The 16,268-nt window shown below is 46.6% G+C and overlaps 1 protein-coding gene across 2 annotated transcripts in view; it reads right to left on the bottom strand.

The window, feature by feature from the left end:
• LOC119159959 (endothelin-converting enzyme 1) overlaps positions 1-16,268 on the bottom strand; it is a 48,719-nt gene that overhangs the window by 12,760 nt on the left and 19,691 nt on the right. For both annotated transcript variants that reach the window (XM_075890220.1, XM_037412744.2), the window contains exons 2-4: positions 8,357-8,455; positions 7,598-7,876; positions 728-925 (exon numbers count right to left, since the gene is read on the bottom strand). In XM_075890220.1, the coding sequence (XP_075746335.1) occupies positions 728-925; positions 7,598-7,876; positions 8,357-8,390 (511 nt within the window). In that variant the 5' untranslated portion in view covers positions 8,391-8,455. The remainder of the gene's footprint in view (positions 1-727; positions 926-7,597; positions 7,877-8,356; positions 8,456-16,268) is intronic.

The following is a 16,268-nucleotide window of genomic DNA, read 5'->3' as shown; positions in this document are numbered from 1 at the left end:
ACGTTCAAACCTGACATCACTCAAGTTAACCCTACGGATCAGCAAAGAAACGCCATTGGTTCATCTAGCATCGCTGTTTCAAGTCTTACGTGGCCAGTGCAACTCCATTTTTGTATAAGCTAATGTTTGAAATCGATCACACGATATGGTGTCTGGGAGTTTCTTTGTGCCCAATCTAAAAAAGAAAAACGCGCACTTTGCGAAGAGATTGAACTGCTTGTTCAAATTTCAGAATAGAAACTCTAGGCTTTGGCGTTGAAATTATTATGTGCTTTAGCATGGGGGTAAAATGTTTCGGCGCTGCCATTCTTGGTCATTACTTGAAAGTGAGAATTCGGTTAAAAATGCTTGTCTAGGCTGGAGTTCACTAAGTCGAGGGCTCTCTCTTCCACGACATTGTGAAGCCTTAAACAGCATTGTATAAACACACCACAGCCTAGTAGAAACTTGCCATCACCGAAAGCGTAGTCACAAAGTGTGTTAAAAATAACCAACAAAATGATATAAAAAGTTATTTATTAATATGTATCGACTTTGGAAATAAGTTGACGCTTTACTTTGAAAGTAAAATTAACAATAAAATTGGCTGTCTTCCTTCGACCTAGCTAGCACATTTCACTCAAGCGATCAGGATCATGCAATAAGAAGTGAAAATGACGCGTGCGACATGTTTCATCAATATTTTTAGCGTGAATCATAGAACAAATATTTTGTGCTAACTGCATACCATAATATTTATCTATCTTGGCGGGATCCAGTCGCTGGCCAGAACTTCCAATGTAGAATTTCATATTGCTGAGCTTCCTCAGTGCAACTCGTTTCACGTTGCTTTCGACCCAACTTGATGTGTTCAAAGCGTTGTGGAAGGCCTCACGTATTTTCATTGCCAGTGACGTGGCCGTCTTCACTGTCTCCTGCGGCATCACTGATTTCCAAGCGTAAAAACAAAACGATAATTACTTTTCAATTAACGGTACTCAAATCAACACAAATAAAGAAAAACATAAAAGCTTCAAACTGACAGGCCAGTGGTGAAAGCAGTACAAACGCCAGCATGCGTATTCCCTACACACTGAATGAAGATGACCTGAAATAACCTCAAAAACTGGGTAAACCATTTGTCCTCTGGCGCACTACCTTTCCTGGGTTTTTTTTACCACCTACTTTCGAGGTAAAAATTTACTCTCGTGCTAACTGAGTTTTTGAACGTAGGCAGAGTAGTAATTATTTACCCCAGTGAGGTTTTGAGCGAGTATAGAGAGAGTAAATTTTTACTGCCTTCACGAGGTTTTTGAGGGGATTTCAGAGACTTATTTCCGGTGGTAAAAAAATAAAAATTGATGGGTGCATTCGCCCAGAGTCGACAAATTTATTAAACAGCAGAATTGATTGAATTTATTAAACGGCAGTATTGCTGACACATAGATTCACATACAGACAGACACCCACACACAACAAATGTAGAATAAAACGCCACTCGAACAGACTGCACGCATTGCTAAACTACACTTTGACAATCCGGTATATATAGGCATGACCTTTTGACCTGCCTTGTAGGACCAGTAGGAGAGCTTTTTTTTTGCATCGATAAACAAGAACGGTTGAAGGTGCAAGCGCAAGCTTAAGGTGGGCTGCAGGGCACTAAATGTCACACCGACCTTTTATTGTAAATCTACCCAATCTCACCTTTTTGAGTATCTAATAATTACTTTGCACCCCGGGCTCATGGCCCTACGCGTGTTAGCACTGCTGATGCACAAGTCCATAAAATATACCTAAGTACGCACAAACCATGGTAGCTCAATGATTCTCATTGAGCGACGGTGCACAAACACAGTAGCAGCGCGTATTTATCAAAACGGGCGTAGAGGAGTGGTGCACGCCTGCACACAAGCTTCTTACTGACGGCGCACTAGGCCTTTTTGAGGAGAACGGCTATCCGATGTATTCGTCATTTCCGACACAAAGGAACACGTGACCGCTATCTTACGGGGACGGGGCGGTGTGACTTCCAACGAAAGACCACCGTCCGGGTTTTCTTCGTGCTCACCGGCAGCCGCTTGTTGGTTCCGTCTGCCTCGTATAGGCTTCGTGCTACATGTTTGAGAGCAGTTGGTGAATGAGGTGGGCAATTCGGGCAGCACTTTACTCATGCAGACATCGCCTACTGTGGAACAAAATATATGCGATGCTTCTTTCACATGCCCCGGCGACACCGGCCGCGGCTCGGTGCCGACGACAGAGTGAAGCATTTTGGTTATTGCTTCTCCAGTAGGCAAGCACGGACGATGACACCAGATTGATTTTGTTACCACTGGCAGATATTCGCGATTCGGCTCGGAAGCGAGATATCCGCGACGTGCAGGTTTGGAGGCGCTCAGAAGCGCACGGTCGTTTGACGATGTAGGAAACAAGTGAGATACATCAGCCCAACCAGACACACAGACACCGAGCTTCTTGCACCGTCTGTCTCCAAGGTCAACGCCGAGCAAAAGCCAACAATTTGTGAAAATATGCAGGACAAATTTCCTGAGCAGGTTTTTTGTCTTTTTTTTTCTTCTTTTGAGATCCCCTCCCCCCCCCCCCCCCCGTCTTTTTTTTCTTTTTCGTTCACAGAATGCTGTTCTCGCTTGTTGTGCTTATGCTGCCTCCAGTTCCAGTGAAAGTGCGTTCACTCGAGGTCAGTCCCGAGGCACGGCAATGCCAAAAAAAAAAAACTGTGGTCCTTGCGTACCTTCAGGAGAGCGTCACAATGGGGGTATGGGGCAAAAGCCACGGAAGCAGCTGCACCTTGCAGTCACGTGGTAATAAACTCTAAAACGCAGGATAAAAATCCCGTGATAGAAAACTCCCTAAGTGGTAAAACTGGATTTTGACATCCTTTTACCACTTGCCTGGGAGGTGGTGGTAAAACTATGTCATGTACCATCTTTTACTCCTACACGAGGCAGTAATTTTAAACGCAAGAGAGTTTTCAGAGGTCATGAGCCGCAAAAACCCCAAACTCGGATAGTTTTTGCTTACAGTGTACTCAGCTAGACAATAATTTCGAGCTAGAAGTGGCAAACACAACTTGCACCCAAGTAAACATGCAGGTCAGAGCCTATTTGTAGGTTCCTACAGCTTGGTAGCTGGCTACTTAATTAGCATGCTTCTTAAAAGCTAATTTTTATGACACATAACAAGCTCCAGGAGAGGAGGATGTTTAATCGCCCAACACGACCCTCTACCTTGCTACACCAGTGGTACGTGTTGTTCTGTGCATCTAAACTGCAATACAGTAATAGACACCACGATGTTCTCTTCACTAGCCACTGCCGGGTATTTTATTACAGCTGCGGTCAGTTACGCCTGACTTACACTTGGTTTAACAAGTATGGAAATCTGGGCTAGTTGGTAATAGTTCATTTTTCGATAACTAAAAGTGCAAGAAGGACGAAAACGCAGACGAACAATAGGGGCTCGTGTTGTCTCATCCTTATTTGCGTCTTCGTCCTTGCGCTGTGAGTTACGAAAAATTACAATTAGTTTTTTTTTGAGGAGTGAAGCTCCTAAAGCCATCGGTGTTTACATGCTTGTCTCTCTCGGTACGTGACCACTTAGTTCTATGACTCACTCAGCAGGGGTGCGGAAGGACGGGCAGCCGGACGCACAGACAGACAGACAGACAGACAGACAGACAGACAGACAGACAGACAGACAGACAGACAGACAGACAGACAGACAGACAGACAGACAGGCAGACAGGCAGACAGGCAGACAGGCAGGCAGGCAGGCAGGCAGGCAGGCAGGCAGGCAGGCAGGCAGGCAGGCAGGCAGGCAGGCAGGCAGGCAGGCAGGCAGGCAGACAGACAGACAGCCAGCCAGACAGACAGACAGACAGGCAGGCAGGCAGGCAGGCAGGCAGACAGACAGACAGACAGACAGACAGACAGACAGACAGACAGACAGACAGACAGACAGAATGCATGTACGGACTCATTGACAGACAGACAGGAAGACGGACGGATGGACAGACAGACAGACAGACAGACAGGCAGGCAGACAGACAGACAGGCAGGCAGACAGACAGAGAGACAGACGCACGTACGGACTCGCTGACAGACAGATAGACAGAAAGGTAGACGGACGAACGGATGGACGGAGGATGCACGGTTTACCGATAAAAACCTCCGGAGCTTCCCCCCACTCATCATCATTCACTCTGTGGATATGCTGTGATTTTTTTTCTCGTCCAGCCTATTAATGAGGCCTCGTAGCATGCTACAATATTCAACTGGTGAAGCTATTTTGCATACCGATTTGCTTTGTTTAAATTGCAGTCATCACTTCAGTCTTGTGGCAAAACTGACTTTTGTGGAAACTGGTACCTGAAAACTAATCTCCCTATTTTAAAATATGCCTAGGCTTTCGGATAAGGAAACTTGTCACACAGCGGCGCACGTCGACTGCTACTTCTCTCGAAATCTCACCCGTAATAAACTCGTAGGGTGTACGAAGAAAATCCAAGGATATCCACCAAGTAGGTGCTGATGAATAAATGCAGTACATTGCTTCGGAATTTTCTGCTTTATACGCCTTCAAGAATTTTTCTAATTTTTAGAGTTGGTATTCGTTTGATTTTAGAAGTTTGTGCTATGTATGAATATTTGCGAGACGAATACTTTTTGACCACAACTTTTCTTCTCAGCCTAATGATGTTCGGCTAATTGAGGTTGCCAAACTTTACACAAAAAATCACTAATTTGAAAAAATATCGTCATTTGGCTGACATCGTGACGCAGTTCATACCACGTGGTGCTAAAACAAAAAAATAACTTTATGCCTAAATCAAGCTCTAAAATATTTCTTCGTATATGACAACATTTATTTGGACCTTTGTTTTAAAGAAAATTAATTTTGAAGTTCTCCAATGAGTGTATTCTTACCATTTTGTCATATAGCAGTTTCCGTGTTAAGGTCCCCCTTGCCGTCAATGGGGAACCCCAAAAACTGTTTTCTTTCTCAAAACAAAAGTTGTATGACAAAACCTTCCGCACCAAAACTAGGCTTTCGCTTTTCACTAAGGCCGAAACCTAACTTTTGGTTGGAGCACTACATGGTATGAATTGCTTCTCACTGTCCACAAAAATGAAGCTTCTCTGAAATCCGTGACTTTAATTAGTTTATCTGGAACTATCAAGGGTCTGACATTTTTTTAGACACAAAGTATCCCTTTTATAGAGTAGAAAATATTTCAGCATGTATTTACACATAGCAAACTATTATAAAAGAACACCGTGAACATTGAATATTTGCGCGATATTAAGGTGAATTCGGCAAAAATAATGTAGTGATAATAACGAGTTTCGAAACATTTTTTACTTGTGGATTCCCTTGATATTTGAACCAAATTGTGCTATGAAACGAGGAACAATACTTTAAGGATGACACTTCAGCCAAACAACAGTAAGAGGACATTCTGAGAAATCCGAAAGGATCCCGCACTCCCGAGATATTTTTCCTGTTGAAAATATTCCAGCGACTCTCTGCCTTCAACGTAGCAAAAGGGGCAATTTATTTTTAATACAGAAGAGATGATCGCGGAAAGGGCTGGTATGTTTGGCATGGAATATGGCCCTACAATCAAACGGAGACCTTGCTGCAGCAGTTGACGCACGTATGACGCTCCCACTTGACTTTTCAAAATATCTTGCGCACATCCGATTGCTTTTTTGTGGAGTTACAATTATTTGTGGAATATACTTCAAAAGAACAAGTGTTACGCAAATTCTAAGCAAGTAATTCACGACTTCTTGAGTTTTTATTATTAGTTTTGGGAAATAGTGGACTATCTGAAGGATTAACATACACTTTATAGACTGCAGGTTGTATGGAATACCGAGCAAAACCAAGAAAATGAAGCTTCTTTCAACCAATAGGCTTCTTGAAAGCACACACTTCCAGGTGTGTGTTGTGCATCGCCTAGCGAGTGAGGATAGATATTTAAGCAACCAGATCTTTTCACTGCTGCATGTATAACACTTACTGTGTGATGCCCACGTAGATTATACTTGCAACTTTGGTGGCATTCGTTCTGAATAGTCGAATAGCTAGCTGTATAGTATTGGACAAAAGTTCAACTTCGATCACTAGAGTGGAAAATTATATTTTCTATTAGCCAGAGAACAAAAGCTATCAAGCGGTTATATAAGCATGAGGATGAAAGACCACATTTGCGGAGATTTTGGCACAGCAATTACGAATATAATTCTGTAACTCGATCTCCAAACTGTTAGGGCCATGATAAATATAGCCCTTTATCATCCTTGCTCCCTGGGTACCAAGTTAGGCACCATTGTTTTATAGGCTACAGAACACCACAGTTCAATATTCGCGTGTCCAAATTTGTCTTGGCTTGAAGGATAATAAACTTTTCACGAAGCCCTCAGAAGTGGGGCCGTGTGTCAAGTCATTTTCGCAAAACGAGTTAACGAACATGACTGACTACTGCACGAGTGCTCAGCTGCGTCTTCGTGATAAGTTAGTCAGTCAGTCAATAACTTTGTCAAATGACCATGAGGAGTTTAAGCCACCAGGGTGTCCACGAGGGAGATCCCAGTGCCGCTACTGTAGGTGACGCCCGAGCCAATGCCGGAATATGGTGGCGTTCCGCCAGCTCTTGGGCCGTCAGGACTGCCTTTTGTTGGTTTCGGAGATCGAAGTTCTTGAGTGCCTACTCCTAGTCGGACTTACTGGTGAGAAGTCCTCGAGGTAACGTGGTACATTGCCAGAGCAGGTGTTCGAGTGAACAGTAAACTTCTGAACAGTCTGGGCATTGTGAATCTATGTCCGAGCCTTAACGGCTGTGTCGGGCCTTTGTTGGGGAAAGCATTTTTTTTTAGTTGTAGGGGAACGACATCGTCTATAGTGCATTACTTTAACGGTGGATGCTTGCAGATCATATTGAAAGTCATCTCGGTCTGATAATTTCGAGTCACTTAATCTTAGAGGCTTCAGAAATTTAGGAGTACGCAAATCTGTACTACCAATTTTGATACAACCGTTCAGTTTATTGAATTTGTCATCTTTCAGCGTTTGTTTATAAGAGCAGGGACTTTTTGGAAAAAAAAAGACTTTTTTTCAGTGGTGCAGTCTTAGTACCGAGAAGTTTTTACTTGTGACTATGCTTGTATCAACATTGCATCATCTTTTGCCACGTCATGCGGAATTTGTACAAGTCCTTATCAACTATACAATATATTACATCGAAAACTAAGCAATTGCGTATGAAAATTTTAGAGAGTTATCACTAATGACGCAGCCTTTGCTACGAGCCTGATACTAACCGTCACGTTGGTAAGTTAGCAGAATTGTTGCTGTGTTTGCTGCCAAATATTCTGCAATACCTACGCCTCAGGACTGGATATATATTTAATTGTTTTTGGTCTTGATTGAACAAAAGAAATTTTAGAAACAGTTAGTTTTCGGCGATTCTGCAGTTGCTGCTTATAGCTTCTACTGTTTGTTAGGGTAATTTCCTTTTCGGCATCCAATTTAGCAAATTCACGTCTACAAAGAATTAGTACAACGAACAAAATAAAAAGAAAATACAAACCAAAGTGTAGGTACGCGGCGGCAAATGCCAACTTCATGACATTATCGACGTGAGTGAAGCAAGCATCGTTCGCTTTTGCTGTGGCCAATAAGAGCCTCACATCCGTGTACACCGACAGCTGCCTGAATAGGCTCCAAGCAATCAGGGTGGTCATCCATCTCGTGTTGACAGTGCCGACAAGTCGTGCGACAATGGCGAGTAAGCTCTCCGTATACAATATGACATTGTCACCGTTGTAGTTGTGCTGGGTGTTTCTCGCAAAAGCCGAGGCCCACTCATCTGAAAGCAACGCGAAAAGAAGCATCCCTGCAGTATAACAGCTGCTCTGGCTTTTGTCATTGGTATGCGTGGGTGTGGCGTGAACTTACCAGGTAGAAAAAAAAGGTGAGTGTAAATTTAAGGGCTTTTTTGGTTAGACTAGAATGAAGAGACATAACAGCGAGAATGCCGAGGAAAATAGAGTGGATGTTATTAGAAGTAATTTTTATCTAATTATGAACAAATAAAGTGGACGAAAGAACAGCTTGACGTTGGCTAAGAGCGAACCTGCGACTTTATAATAACGGACGGAATAACGAAAGAGCGTCTGCACCGAATGCATTCGAAGGTCACAGGTTCGTTGCCTGCCAGCATTAGGTTATCTTTTCGTCCACTTTTCTTTTTCACAATTACATTAAAAATTTTCTAACAACCTCTATGCTTTCTTTGCCATCAATGCATGGTAGTTCTCAATAATATTCCAAAGATGCTCGCACATACCTCCCGTGATGTGCGGTTCCGTTTTTCGTCCCATGCCTCATATGGATCCAACTACAACCGTGGAGTGGGACGGGTTTTCATTCCAAATGAAGCTGTCAACTGCGATAAGCAAGAAAATGCCACTTGTATATCAAAGACGTGTGCATATCGCACTTTATATAGTTAAGCAGGCAAGCACAATGATTGTTTATCTCTGAGGATACATGCGTTATTTCTCAGCTGTTTGTGAGGAACAGCGTCAGCAGAACGTGTGCTCTTGACAAATTCTCGCGTGTAAGTCTCATACTAAGGATCATTTCGTTGTGTCGATCAGTATGCCATGGCGAAAAAAAACTTTTCGGGGGGGGGGGGGGACGGGAGGAGAGGAATGACCGAGCACGGTATGCTGTCGCCTGGCCACGCAACTGACTCGTACTTATACTTCTGGATGCTTAGAGTACATAACTGTTAAAGGCGAAGTTTCAAGCCGTTTCGAAGATTAGGAATTCTGAGAAAAAATATTTTTTCGGTTTTTAGTTATCCAAGTAGTTCCCCATTCCCGCTTTTTTTGTGAATACAAATTATACACTGTAAGCCACATTGGGCTTCAAAGGTTTCAAGCAAGCAAAGCACCATTTCTTCCAGCAAAAATTAGAAATAATAGAATTGCACAGCTTTTTCCATTCACAAATGACCTTTAAACGGTGATACATTACATAAAATACCCTTAACGAGTTAATATTTTTGGTGAGTTATCGAAAGACCAACAGACATACAACAGCGCGTCAGATAGTAACTGGCACGGGCTGTTTAAAACGTCGTTGAATCTTAGGTAACCTGAGCCTAGAAGATGCGTCCCTTTTATTATACCATAACTGAAAAAATATACGCTGAAAAATAACTGAAACATATTATACCATAAACTGAAGCTTTATTTGCGATAGACACCTTCAGCTGGATTTCACCGCCAGCGTCGGGGTCATGAACCATATATGCATACGTATCTACATATATAAAAACGCAAGAAAGAAAAAAAATCCTGAACAAAGACTCCGGTGCGCGGAATCGAACGAGGGACCTCCACGTAATGAATACTACGCGTTAAACATTGAGTTACCGAGGGGTACCTCCTTCAACGGTCAAACGAGAAGCTATCTATATCTACCACTTATCGCTGTTAGCGGGCATCTTGGGAAAGGGGGGAGCTATGGCGTTTTTAGCATTTTCAGCAAGATGATGCATTGAGCACTCTGCGACTCTCATCTCTCACGCGTACTTTGGCCCGCAGAGAGGAGGGTAGACAGAGATCTCTTGCACTCTTTTTCTTCCAGTTAAGAGGATAATAGAACTTGGTGGGTGTTAGGCTTGCACTGGAACGATTCTGTAGTAGTTACGGGGCTTGCAAAGGTCACTGCAATCATTGCACAGCCTTCGTTTGCGAAAAGGGTGCGCTTTTCAGACACAGCGAAGTAACAACTGAGGTGCTTATTTGCGTTCATCTTTAACTGTGAGTACGTTTCGTGCGTCATTTGTAAGTGAGAAACACGGGAAGGCACGTGGGGAGAGACGCGGAATGGGAGGCTGCGTTCGTACGGCTCCTGTGGCCGTGCAACCGAATCTGTGTTTCTAGAGTAATTTCTTCAAGTGTTCAAAACTGTTGCTCGCATCGGTTCCAAAAAGCCATCAGGATCATACCGATACCATATTTGACCACAGTGAGGGAGTTTTTGTCAAGTTAGGAACAATTTCTTTTCCTGTGGAGTGGTGCCCTCTTTCACCCTAACGAGTGGCTTGGGAGACCGCGGTTTTGCTGTGCTTGTTCTCACCTGCGGCCGGCCCTTCGGAGGCCTGGTGCGCGGAATTATTTGCTCACGATGGAGTATGAAGTGCACGGAGGGGATATTTCAGAAGAAGAGTGTACTCAAGATAAAGTGTGGCAGTCCGCTGTGGCCAGAAGAGCTGGCACCAAAACACGCACTGCTGACTCTAACGCGCTATCGCCGCAGCCGGGTGCACGCCGCGGCAAATCGAGTGGCGCTGCGCTGAAGTCCAATGTAATACGGGCGGGAAAGATGCCTTCTCTTCTTCAAGATGACATCAAGATTGTGATCCGGCCGAGAGGTAGACTTAATATCTTGAAAATTGGCGCAGCTACGGTGGCAGACGCAATACTTGTTGCCGCTGGCATAAGCCAGGAAGATTTGTGCCAGGATACTCTATGCCCTAGTCTGCAGCAAAATATTAAGGTTGCCGGTACTCCCAAGCGCGAAAACGCAGACCGATACGTTCAGATGAAGCAAATACTCATTTCGGGCAAGGTGCACGAGCTAAGTGCCTATGAGACTGCCCTACACTCCACTTGCAAAGGAGTGATTCGCAACGTCCCACTTCAAGATAGCCTTGACGTCATCGATGCGAAGATTGTAAACACAAATAATCCACTCGCCTTAGCAGCCAAGAGAATAGCCCAAACTGGCGTGGTCATCATCACTTTCGACGGGTATCGTGTACCGAACGTTGTCAGGTATGGACCAGTGCTGATGCAGCGCTCGCTCTACCGCAAGCAAATTGACGTGTGTTATGCGTGCGGCCGTCTTGGTCATCGCGCTGACGTATGCCCCACTCCCGGTGACACGATTTGCCGAGGCTGTGGTGCCGCAAGCCCCGACAACCTACATGTGTGTCCACCCAAGTGCAAACTCTGTGGTGGCCAGCACCTCACGGCTAGCAAAGACTGCGCTCAAAGGTTCAAGATCCCGTACATTGTGCGCCATCGTCACAGTGAGCGTGCCAGAATGGCTGGTGCTGCGTCACCATCCCCGCAACGTCACGTCACCTCGACACTGCTGACGAGTTCCAGTCTTCGTCACCCACCACGGATGCTCAGCGCAGAGAACGCCCTAGTTCCAGGGGACGCTCGGGAGGCCGCTCCGGATCCAGGCGCCGTGGTGCCTCCAAGGGATGTTCCGGCTCGCGCTCCAGGTCGACAGAACGTGTCCGGCGAAGTTCCACTTCTGAGCCTCGCTCCAACTCAAGGCCGGGGCACGTTTCGTCGGGGCCGAGCAGGTCCTGCTCCCGCACGCCCACCACCTCTAACAGCAAGAAGCCGACGCTCTCCTGGGCCGACAAGGCCCGAGGAAGACGTGAGTCTCCTAGAGGTGACGAATCAAATCGCGGTTGTCCCCACGCGAGTGAGCTCGACAACATGCGACGAGCTACCGAGCAGCTGAGGAAAGAAAACGCGCAGCTTAAGCAAGAATTGAGCAGGCTAGCAGCGGAGATGGCGGAGATTAGAAAGCTCGCGTCCCCACCTCCTTCGGCGCAGTCCGCCCCAACCCCGGTCACCATGGATACGTCTGAGGCACTTCACAGGCCTAGCGGAACCAAGCGCCGAGCGGTTGAGAACACACAAGAAGAAGAGGCAGTAAACTTACTGTCGGAACTCAAGGTTTGCTTTGTGAACATGCAGGCTACCTTAGTGAAAATTCAAGAAGCCGTGGCGCACTCCAAGATGGGATTAGGAGCACTGAGTAAACGCATAAGCAAGTTAGGAGAGGTCGATGCGAGGAGAGACCCCAGTCCGACTCCTTTGCAAGTCTCAGCACAACGCAATGTACTAGCGCCACCGACTGAGGGCGTGATCCTCCGGGCCGCTATAGCTGCTCTACCATCCCCTCAGCCTAAACATGGATAGCGTGGACGAAAACGTATGAATCTGGCAATGTAATTGTGGCGAATTTACTCACAAAAAGCCCATCCTACAGCAATATTTAAGAACTCTCGATGTTAAGCCCCAAATCATCGCTATTCAGGAAGTTGTGTCTGGCACCCGCATCAAACTCCAGGGTTACCTAGTAGCGTCATCACACTCAGGAGGTAGGAGAGTCGCCACAATTATCAGCAAAAGGTACAATTACCTATCGTGTGACCTCGCTGCAGTTGCCAATAGCATTGAGTACGTAATGACAAAAATCATAATGAACTCACCCAAGAGTGGCCTTGGAAGAAATAGCCTTTTAATTCTCAACGTATACTGCAGTCCCAGTTATTGCAGGGTGAGAGCAAACTTTCTCCTCAAAAGGGCCGTGAGCATGGCCAGTAGTTACCCCCTTGTCGTCGTCGGGGATTTCAATGCCCCACAAAGCGTTTGGGGATACATGTATGATACCACCAAGGGACGCGAGTTATGGCAGACTGCGACAGAAGCCGACTTGATGCTAATCACTGAGAAGGATTTCCCCACTAGGAGAGGTAAATCCACATGCCGGGATACCACCCCGGACCTCACTTTTGTGAAGAATATAGGTGAGGTCAAGTGGGTCAACACGGCTCTAGACTTCGGAAGTGACCACTACGTCATCGAGGTATCCTTCGGGATTGCCCGCTTTAGGACGAAAAAATTTAAGGTGGTCGACTGGGACGTTTTCCGCAAAATCAGAGCTGAGAGAACACCGATGGCTGGGACAGACTTTGAAGGACGGTACAAAAGAATCAGAGATGACGCCATGACAGCGACCAAGGAAGTCGTCACTGACCTCGATGTTGAAAACATGGACAGCAGGTTGGCCCACCTACTAGAAGCTAAGCAAGCCCTACTTACGAGTTGGAAGGGACAGAAGCATAACAGGAGGCTCCACAAGAAGGTTTCCGAGGTTAACAGGGAAATCGAGGAGCACTGCAAAACCTTGTGTAAACAACAATGGCATGAGCTCTGTGAGAGTATCGAGGGTCAGCTCAGATCTGGGAAGAGCTGCGGTCTTCTCAAACACCTTCTCGATCAGGGCAGCACCAGGTCCAGCCATAGGCGATCCCTCGCGCGAGCCATTCATCTTGCTACTGACTCTACCCCGGACGAATTGGTTGTCAACAAGCCTATAGACAGGTATCTGCGAGTCGCGCATAGCTCTGCGCCCACAAAGTTTCCGCACTACGCGGGGTGCGACGTGCCGGAGTTGGACCAGGACTATACTGTGGCCGAGATCCGACAGGCTCTCTTTTCACTAAATGCCAAATGCGCTCCTGGCCCTGATGACATGACCATTAAGATGCTCAAGAACCTTGATGATGACTCCATCGAATTCCTTACGCAAACGATTAATGAGGTGTGGTGCAGTGGGAAGGTCCCCACACAGTGGAAGAAGGCCTACACGGTTCTATTCCCAAAACCTAGTAAAGCACCAGGAATAGATAATCTAAGGCCAACTTCCTTAAGTTCCTGTGTCGGTAAGGTCGCAGAGCACGCCCTTCTGAACCGACTCAAGGTGCACCTCGAGACCAATGACATGTACACCCACAATATGATTAGTTTCAGAGCTGGTCTCTCGACACAGGATGCCAAGAAGCTGATAAAGCATCCGATCATCGACCGGAGCACAAATTATACCAGAGCCATCCTTGAATTATACCTGAAGAATGCCTTTGAAAACGTTTCTCACGAATTCATTCTCCAGTCTATTGCCAGCCTAGGGCTTGGGAAGAGGGTCTACGACTTTGTGAGATCCTTTCTTTACCAGAGAACTACCAAGCTCAAGATCCAAGGGTACTTCTCACGAGAGATCAACCTCGTTTCACGCGGCACGCCTCAGGGCTCAGTTATTTCACCAACACTATTTAACATCGTGATGATCGGGCTCTCCAAGGAACTCGCGAAGATTCAAGAATCAATCATACTTCCTACGCAGATGATATAACCATCTGGTGCACCAGCGGGAGCGATGGTCACGTTGAGGAAGCCATGCAGTGCGCAATCGACGTGACCGAACGTTTCCTACGTCCCACCGGTCTCAGGTGCTCCCCATCGAAATCTGAACTTCTGCTCTACAAGTAAAGACCCTGAGGTGGCGGCCACCATGACTGGAAACCTGCGTCTCAAAGTGAAATACGGCTTTTCACTGGTGACGGGTCGTCAGTGCCCAGAGTGGTTTCGCTCCGAATATTGGGAATGTATATCGAGTATAACGGCGCTAATGAAGCCGCACTCAGACAGATCACTACCAAGACGGAAAGTGCTCTCAGCCTCATCCGGCGGACCACCAACAGACACCGGGGAATCAAGGAAGACAATCTCATCCGCATCACAGATGCGTTTGTGCTCGGCCACCTTTCGTACTCGGCGGCCATGTATAATTGGCATGTTGCAGAGAGAAGTAAGCTCGATTCCCTCATAAGAAAGGTCTTCAAGCTCGCGCTCGGCTTGCCTGTAAGCACTCGCACTGAAAGCTTTTTCAAGCTCGGTGTTCACAATACACTCGAAGAGATAATCGAGGCACAAGAGCGCTCACAGCCGCTCAGCCTTTCCGGAACCAAATCGGGCCGCAAGATACTCGATGATGTGGACCTCAGCTCTATTGGCCAGTGCCCCGATTCCATGCAGATTCCCAGAAACATCAGGTCTCAACTGTGTATCGCACACAATCCGCGCAATATGCACCCAGCGCACAACGTCAGTCGACGTAGGTCCAAGAGTAGAGCTCTGCTCGAGCACGTCCGTAGCAACCCCACTGATTCAAGCTTTGTGGATGCTAAGTCCAACAAGAGGCATTCGCTGTTTCCATCGTCGACTCAAATTCCAGGCTCACTTGCTCCGCCACAGTACGCACATCGAAGCCTGTGATCGCCGAACAGGTTGAAATCGCACTGGCTATGCTAGGTAGTCGCAAAGAGTCAATATACAGCGACTCCAAGGCGGCTTTCAAAGCCTACAAAACCGGGATGGTAGCCCCTCAAGCCCTCCGCATTCTACAAAGCGTCAAGAGTATCACGCTCTATTCTATAACTTGATTTCCCACACACTTGGGGTCAATTGAGGGCTCTACCTCTAACCCAAACGAGGGCGCACACGTGGCCGCGCGAGGACTCACTCACCGCGCCGCCTCCAGAGTCCCTCTGCCTCGCTGGGAACCCTTACTTACGTTCAACGAAATCACAAAGCACTTCTATCTGTCAAGAAGGGTATTCCCTCTCCCACACCCGGCCTTGTGCAGGGCGCAGGCAGTAACCCTAAGACTATTGCAAGCCTGTGCGTATCCTAACCCTGCGGTTTTTCATGCCATCTACCCTGAACGGTATCCAAGTGCGGATCGCCCCACTTGTGGACTATTAGCCACATTTAATCATGTGTTGTGGGAATGTGAAGCCATCGGTCCGCCCTCAGCGAGGACAGGTGGGCTGCGCTCTTACGCAGCCCCGGACTTAGGGATCAAACCTTGGCCGTCCAGAGTGCCCGTGAACGGGCCGCCAAGCTCGGCTTGACGGTCCCAACATGAGATTAGCCGGGTGGTGCGGGGTCTCCCCTGCGTCTTCTCAGGACAAAAATAAAGTTTTAATCAATCAATCAATCAATCAGAAACGCGGGGCACGTTTCATTCTGCTTGCCATTCTGCGCGTGACCTTCCAATTTGTTGCTATCGCGTTAATCGCTTCGCCTTTGTAGCTAAGCTGTCACTTTTTAGGGACGAATCTCCTTAAAGCGGCACCCGTTCGTCCCTCGTCGTAGTGGTTGTGCGTAACCTGTCTTACGCTTTGACCTGCAAGGTGGTGCCGGTGGGAGATTTCTCCTGTGCGTTGTTGAACAATAAAAAATTTGCAAGGTGCGCGTTAACTAAAAGCCGCATTCTCCTGTCTCTCATTCCCAATCAGCCGCCAGATAGAATGTCAGATAGAATGCATGTGCATTCTATCTGACAAAAAAGGGTTGCTTGTTTATAATCGCTGGGCGTAACCTCTTTGGTTTTAGAAAATTTTAGTGAGCGTTGGGCCGCAGTGCCATGAATGCAGTGAACTAGTATACACAGTGAGCTTGAGGTGGTTAAAGGTGGGAAGTACACACGCAGCGCAAGCCGTAAAAAAGTGTGCGTGTGCCACCTCTCGTTTAGTCCTTGGAATATCCGCTGGATGGCGGTGCTTCTATATGCAGAATATATCATGAAAAGAT

The sequence above is a fragment of the Rhipicephalus microplus genome, chromosome 3 (genome assembly GCF_043290135.1).
Source record: "Rhipicephalus microplus isolate Deutch F79 chromosome 3, USDA_Rmic, whole genome shotgun sequence".
Classification (NCBI taxonomy): domain Eukaryota; kingdom Metazoa; phylum Arthropoda; class Arachnida; order Ixodida; family Ixodidae; genus Rhipicephalus; species Rhipicephalus microplus.
Note: the sequence above shows the minus strand (reverse complement) of the source record. Positions and strands in the feature narration are given on the sequence as shown.